Consider the following 7,858-nt stretch of genomic DNA (forward strand, 5'->3'; position numbering starts at 1 on the left):
TGTCTTGACTGTATGATGAGAATAGTCGCAGGAGAGTCAGCATGTCGTTGGACCCGTGTAGGCGACTTCCCCCGCCGCCACTTCCACTTCTTTGGCCCGAGCAGCTTGTTTCAGCGTGAACTGCCATGACCCCTCCAGGACCGAGATGCACTGCACTGTAGAAAGCTGAGCTGGCAGTGGAGAAAGGCCACATCTATCCTCGCTAGTCGCCTGTCTCCATCTCCTAAAGCCCAAATACAATGAAAAGTTTATAGCTCCCTTCTTGGCCTCATTATTCCTCCTCTTCGCACAAGCCCTCAGTGTTTTGGTGCCACTCTCTGCTTTATAGAAAACACATTTTGTTCCTCGTCGCTGCTGCTGGTTGGCAGTATGTCAGCAGGGCGGTCTGTATCTCTACTAAGTGATAGTGTCGTTCACGTTGGCAAAAAATAAAGATAAACATTAACCTAGCAATAGCACTTTCTCATCAGGACATTAACTTTTATTACAGGTGAACTCAGGTTGGTTCCCATGCGTGCGTTTCTCTTTCTTACGCTCGGTCACATCCTCCTCTTCCTGCTGAACATCTAAGCAGTTTAGCAGCCATTGCAGCTTTAGTGGGCTTTACAACAGAGAGACGGTTAAAAGATAGTGAAGGAAAGGAGAAAACAAAGCTTCCTCTTCATCCTTTAGTCACCTCTGCTGTGACAATTACAGTTCAGTTACAGCACGGTTCAGTCTGGTTTCAGGCAAACGTTCACCTCCTTGTGAAACTGACTTAAACCGCCACTTTATATCAAGTTATACTTTTAAATTGTGAACTATATAGCGTTCCAAAAGCAAAACAAGCACTTTTATTTTGAATTTGGAATGACTTTAAGTTGAACAGATTTAACAGCTCCTGACCAGACTTGACACTCAGTGGCCCCCAGGTCGGTCCCATAGCTCCTGCTGGTGTAATGCACGTTGCAGAAAGACAGTAACTTACATGAGAATGTTTCGACACAGAATTCTTTGTTGGAGTAGTCGGTGGAGTAGTGACTAGCACTGTTGCCTCACAGCAAGAAAGTCACTGGTTCAAACCCCAGTTTTGATCGAGGACCTTTCTGCATGGAGTTTGCATGTTGTGTGTGTGCATGGGTTTTCTGCTGCATTCAAAGGGAACTTGTGAGATGTGATCGTTTGGGCAAGGGAGGTTGTGTACACAGTAAGTATTGCATTCAGGTGGGAATGGACGCTGCTACAGAGGTTTATCATTTTAAACAATGGCAGACAGGTATTGTCAGGTAATGCTTAGGGATTTTGACATTTAACCTCAATGACAATAACAATGAAAACCTGTGCAATACTTGATCATTTGTGAAAACTCTGAATTATGTATCCTTCCAATTTCCAGGCAGCAAAAGGCACAAAGGGAAACGAATAACTAACCTAAAAGCTTTTTTCTCTGTACTAGAAAAAGTGCCACATGTACTTTCCTTTGAAAAATGCAGACATGTTGGCGAGTTAGCGAAAGTAATCTGCTCTTATTAGTTATGATCTCAAACAGTATAAACTGTTGGTTGCCAGCCACAGACAAGAAGTGTGCTTCATCTACTGTGTCTGAAGCTGAGTTGTGTTGTGACATATCAACAAAAATGGAAACTCGAGGAATCAAAATGAAAGATGAATTGGATAGAGCTTTTCTGGCAAATTGGATTTTATTACTGAGTATGAAAGATTTTTAAATATATATGACATACTGTATAGCCACAAAATACCATACAAATTGTGATAAACATGCATTGCCTCTCCTGGGAAGTGCCAGCGTTGTCATCGTGCACATGTTTAAGAACGTCCTTTCTCCTGCTTGGCATTCTTTTGTTTTCCAGTATAAATGTATATAGAATGAGCAGCAGCAGCAGTTGCTGGACAAATACCTAACAGTTCCATCTGTTGAAAAGCACTGGAACACCAGGTTCCTCTTCGTCACAGCCAAATCTGATTTAAAGCCTCATGATTGTGGTTTTCTGGCTTATTTTTGTTGTATGTTATTGTGGCAGCTTATGTGAGAGGTGGTCCGAGCAGCATCTAAAACCACAGTTTAAAAAGCTGTTGCAGTTTAACAACTGAACCCTGCTGGTTTACTGGGCCGCTGGGTGGGCTCTGTGCTCTTTTCTTTTTCTCTTTCTTTGTGAAATCTCATTTTGTTCGGGGAGAACAGGTGTCAGCTCGTCAAATGCCTCCTAAACAAAGTGGTGAGCAAAGTTTTCCTTTTTAAATGTGACACATGTTCATATAGCACCTCTTTTCTCCCCCCGTGCTCTGTAAGGTGAAGCTGAAATAGTCTTTATCTTTTAAGAGGATTTTCTTTTTTTATTCCGTTTCCCTCCTAAATGTCTGTCTTTGTTCGGTCTCTTGGTTCAACCAGAATAACTCCAGCTCTTGTCACAGGTTTGGGTCGGACTGCCTGATTCAGTTTGAGGACTTTGCAAATGTCAACGCTTTCCGTCTGCTGAGCAAGTACCGCAACAAGTACTGCACATTCAACGATGACATCCAAGGTAACCGCATGATCAGTGTACATTTATACCACTATTAAGTTGTTTTTTAAAGCCACATGGAATAGAATGGCGCCTTTGGGAAACACCTTAATCCCATCAGAATATAAAATAATTCCTTTTTGTTCTGGTTTTGTGTAAATCTGAATATATGTGGGTCGCTGAATTCATTTCTGATACAAACCTCTGTTTTCTCTAATAACTGTGCTCACGTCAGCTCTGCACTGACAAGTCCCCTTTAAAATGTTAGCAATTAACGCTACGATTGTAAGGAGGTAATTAGTTTGTACGTCTGATCCCTGTAAATCTTACAGTTTAGAAGATAAACTTAAATTGTTTCATAAAGCCAACATCTTACAGAAGTTATATCCAAACAATCCTCTGCTATGCTAACACCACAGGAGAAAGCAGTAAAACATCTCTTTGCTTCCAAATACTGTTTATATGTTTTTTAAGAGGAAACTCCCAAGCTTCCTCTTTTGTATCATTGTACTGTGAATTTACAGTTGCAGTAGAGCTGTTTTAAAAGAGCCAGTGTTTCATTAGGTGCCTGCCCAGACAGTGAAATTAGGCAGGACAGCATAAGTTGTTCATGTTATTCCTAAAATATTAGTTTTCTCCTTAATAAGAACTCATTTCCCTCCTCTCTGTCGTGTGTTCACACAAGAAAAACTAAGCGCAGTATGTACAAAACAGTCGAAAATGCTTCCACTTGTGCGTTTCTTCCCTCATGAAACAGTTACCAGCTCATTTTTTATGATAATAGTTCAATATTTTACTCTGTTAACTAAGAACTAACACCCATGTTTGTAGTCTGCATCCTCACTCTCCTTGTTGGCCCGAGATCACTATTACTACAATATTTTGATGTCACCCATTCCTAATTCTATTATTGTGAATGACTGACATTTTTAAGTAAGTATAAATTTATATTTAAAATCAATAAAATAACCACATTAAGAGTAGATTGAAGTCTTTGGTGTTAATGTAGCACGTGGTTTATTTCTCAGGAACTGCTGCTGTGGCAGTAGCTGGACTCCTCGCCGCTCTTCGCATCACCAAAACTAAAATGTGTGACCACACCATCGTGTTCCAAGGTGCAGGGGAGGTAGGTTCAGCATCCATCCATCCATCCATCCATCCATCCATCCATCCATCCTCAATCAATCTCTCCATCCATCTTCTACTGCTTCATCTTCCACATGAGGAGGGTGAAAGATGGGGTACACCCTGCCCTGGACAGGTCGCCAGTTAGGTTCAGCATAAAAACTGAATATGTACCTCTGGTTGGCATACTGCATCTCTAGCATGAAAACATTATTAAGGCAATGAAAATGTCTTTTTACTTTCTTATTCCTAAGTAAAGACTGTATTGTAACTATAACGGTTAATATTGATGGAAACACCAAATGTTGTTTTGGTAAAAGATCACTGTGTCTAAGTTGTCTCTTGTGCAGGATATTATTATCGGATATTATGTTCAGATTTTGCAGCCAAAGCTAGTGTGGAGGTGTCACTTCATTTTTCCCCTGTTCTGTGTCGCTCCCAGGCAGCGATGGGGATCGCAGAGCTCATCAGCATGGCCATGGAGAAAGAAGGACTCGCTAAGCAAGAGTGCTTGAAAAAAATCTGGATGGTTGATTCCAAGGGTCTCATTGTCAAGGTGCTGGATCGGAATCCTGCACACATTCACACATGTAGCAAACAGACTTCGACAGAAAGAAAGAAAATATGCAGTATATGAAATATTTATAAAAGTATGATGGACTGACCGAAGGTTAAGGAACATCTGAGGGTGGATTCATCTGCGCAAGTAACATCACCGTTTCCTCCAGAACCCAGAAAAAGCACAGTTCCTGTTTGTTAATTTAAAGAACAGAGGTTTTTCTCTGGAATCACAGCAAAAGGCTCTCCAGAGAGTTATACATCTGTTTTGTCCACAGTATCCATTTTATTTGTTATTCCTCCTCCGTCCTCATATGCTATTACTTCTTCTCTTTTGACTAGCTTTTTTAACTCCTTTAATTTCTCTATGAAAAAACAGTTTGAGGACAGTCACGTTGAATTTTGCCCCCTTTCTGTGTCCTTCTTCACTCTGTCAAAATCCTCAGGGTCGGGACAACCTGACTCATGAAAAGGAGAGATTTGCTCATGAACACCCACAGATGAAGAAGCTGGAGGATGTGGTACGGCAACTGAAACCCACAGCCATCATTGGTAAATCCCACCTTTTTTTCCATAATAACAACAACAGCTGCTACATGGTGTCTGGTTCTTTTTCACAAAACGTTCAGTTTGCCATTTTCACTGCATTTTGAACACATGTGATTAACATAGCGTTAAATGCATCATACAGAGAAACTTTGAGTGCAGGACTGTTGAAAGAAAAAGGTGAAAGTACATGAAGATGAAGTATTAAAGATGATAAAAATGCTCTTAAATATCGAAATCTTTTCTGACGCAGGTGTGGCAGCTGTTGCCGGAGCTTTCTCCGAACAGATCATCAGGGACATGGCGTCCTTCAATGAACGTCCCATCATCTTTGCCCTCAGTAACCCAACCAGCAAAGCCGAATGCACTGCTGAGCAGTGCTACACATTTACAGAGGTACTTGCTCGGGACACTCCTGGAATCTTGCTGAAGTGTTTCTGTCTCTCTGGTGAGTCATGGTATTCTGTGCTGCAGGGGCGGGGAGTCTTTGCCAGCGGCAGTCCATTTGACGCCGTTACCCTGCCTGATGGGAGGAAGTTCTACCCTGGGCAGGGAAACAACGCCTACATCTTCCCCGGCGTCGGACTGGGTGTCACAGTGTGCGCAATTCGACACATTACTGAAGAAATCTTCCTTGTTGCAGCTGAGGTGACACAATAAACTATGCAGAACACACACATAATATGTTTAGTTGTCTAATCCAATCCAATTGTACTTGTGAAGGATGTTAAAAAAAAAGCCCATAAGGCTGCATCTCACACTGTACCTGAAGCTAAGGAAAAGAGAAGTGTTTGAGAAGCCGCCTGACTAATGTGGAATGGCACCTTATTGTGTCATTAATAACTCATGTCGTCTTCTGTGGCCTCATCCTGGTCAGGTGTTGCACCTTTCATGGTACAATCTTGACAGTGATGGGAAATGAGTCAAGATTGGTAATGTAGTAACGCCATGTCAAAGTCTGACCCCAACAAGTTGGGATACTTAAAATATAAAGTCAGTGATGGACCATTTTGAACATCTAGACAGATTTAGCGAGAAGACTATCTGGAAGGAAAACTTGAATTACTTTAGTAATTTTGTACGTGTTTAAATACTGAACTGTGTTCAGTAAATGTAACTTAAAACTCTTGGGTCATTCCGCCTCTCATGTTGTCTCCTGCTGTCGTCCTGTACTGTACATTCAGCTGAGAATAACCTCTCACTCACTCACTCATCTTCTACCACTTTATCCTCCACATGAGGGTGGCTGGTGCCAATCCCAGCTGACATCGGGTGAAAGGCGCAGTACACCCAGGACATCACAGGGACAACATAGAGACAAACAACCATTCGCTCTCACACTTAAACCTAAGGTCAAATTAGAGTGTCCAATTTACCTCCAAATCTCCAAATCGCATGTTTTTGGACTGTGGGACTAAACCAGAGAATACTCGGGCACACACGGGGAGAACATGCAGACTCCATGCAGAAAGGCCCTTGTTCCGACCGGGTCGCGAAACCTGGGTCTTCTTGCCGCAAAGACAAGGGTGCCAACCACTACGCCAGCCGCGTGTCCCCTGAGAATAACCTGACTGATTGAATTCCTCTCTGTGGTCACAGTAACGATGTGTTTGCTCTTCCACAGACTCTGGCTCGGCTGGTGACAGAGAAGGACCTGGAGGAGGGACGACTGTATCCTCCGCTCAACACCATCAGGGACGTCTCCATCGAGCTGGCTGTGAAGGTGAGAGCTCAGTATTTACACACACACACAAAAGCAGATGTGTATATAGTTGGACTTCAAGTTTGTGTGGACTAGTGGTGGCGGCGGCCATGTTTTAACTCCCTGTGCGTTACAGATCATGGAGTTTGCCTACCAACACAACATGGCCACTCTTCGCCCAGAGCCGTCCGACAAAGAAGCGCACGTGCGCTCGCTCTCTTATAGCACTGACTATGACGAGTTTGTCATGGACTCGTACCGCTGGCCGGAGGACTGTATGACTGTGCAGTCATGCAAACTTTAATGCAGGGGACACAGAGATGAGACGCGGACGCGCACCGGTAACTGTCACAGGAAGTGATGTCGGGCCATTAAAGAGGTTGCGTGCAAATCTTTATTTTCTCACTGATATATTACTGTTAAATTGCACTTTTTCAGGAAGTACAGTTTAAAAAGAAGCGGATGAAATGTTAAACAAGATGATATTTTACAATAATATATTTGGGGAAATCTTCCACCGGCTGCTTTTGATTGTTCTATTCTAGGAGTTTATTTTATGACTGTGACAGCTATAATCCACATTTAAATTTTCAAATAAAAATTGTTCAATACATTTTTCCCCATGTTTGATTATTACAAACACTGGATAAAGATGCACTGTTGTAGTCTTCCTGCTCTGAACTTCCTCTTTGGTGTCTTTAAGTTGCTCTTTTGTCATCGCTGTGAATAGAATGTTCAGACAAAACAGTGAAACCACTCATCTCATACCTCTGGAAATGCCTACTGTACTTTTTAATCTCTTGTTTACTTTGCTGGGAGTGAAGCTAAAACACTGTGGCAAAGTCTCTCTGAAATGCATCGTATGGTACTCTGGCCCCCTCTAGAGGTAAACGTATGTAGTTGCAGTTGAATGAGAACAGTGACAGTTGTTTTTTTATTGACGTTTTTCTTCACATATTGACAGGAAAACTCTAATGTCCCTGAAAGCTGTGGCTTGAAATCAATGCCGACATATGTAACAATCAAAACATCTATAAACTAACTTCTGTGTTCATGAAGAGAGAATTTTATGTAAATGTAATTTTCTTTGTGAGGGGAAAAAAGCAGCAGGTTTATAGTCCAACTTCTGTGTCTTCTGTGTCTCTCGAGCTTGAACTAAATATGGTTTTACTTTTATAATCCATCACAGGCCAGATAGTCAGTACCAGACTGCCCATCCCAGTCTGCAATCAATAGAGAGGCAATCAGACCAGCCAGTGTCCAGTGATAAGCGTCTGTCCCCGGGGCAAAAAATCTGAGAGTCAAATATTTGTTTTCCCTCCGTTTCTTTGCCTCACCCTCTCCCTGTAAATCCCCACATCAGCCCACAGCTGTCGATACTCTGATGTTACAGTGTGTCTCAATGACAGCATCAACCAGGACATAA

At 42.2% G+C, this 7,858-nt stretch overlaps 1 protein-coding gene across 1 annotated transcript in view; it reads left to right on the plus strand.

Moving 5' to 3' along the window:
* Positions 1 to 7,045, plus strand: part of me1 (malic enzyme 1, NADP(+)-dependent, cytosolic) — a 70,000-nt gene extending 62,955 nt beyond the window's left edge. The window contains exons 7-14 of the mRNA XM_044034876.1: positions 2,413 to 2,522; positions 3,530 to 3,627; positions 4,069 to 4,182; positions 4,631 to 4,736; positions 4,984 to 5,126; positions 5,205 to 5,378; positions 6,355 to 6,453; positions 6,569 to 7,045. Of these exons, the coding sequence (XP_043890811.1) occupies positions 2,413 to 2,522; positions 3,530 to 3,627; positions 4,069 to 4,182; positions 4,631 to 4,736; positions 4,984 to 5,126; positions 5,205 to 5,378; positions 6,355 to 6,453; positions 6,569 to 6,736 (1,012 nt within the window). The 3' untranslated portion in view covers positions 6,737 to 7,045. The remainder of the gene's footprint in view (positions 1 to 2,412; positions 2,523 to 3,529; positions 3,628 to 4,068; positions 4,183 to 4,630; positions 4,737 to 4,983; positions 5,127 to 5,204; positions 5,379 to 6,354; positions 6,454 to 6,568) is intronic.
* The last annotated feature ends 813 nt before the right edge of the window (positions 7,046 to 7,858 follow it).

Source organism: Solea senegalensis, linkage group LG9 (assembly GCF_019176455.1).
Source record: "Solea senegalensis isolate Sse05_10M linkage group LG9, IFAPA_SoseM_1, whole genome shotgun sequence".
Taxonomy (NCBI): domain Eukaryota; kingdom Metazoa; phylum Chordata; class Actinopteri; order Pleuronectiformes; family Soleidae; genus Solea; species Solea senegalensis.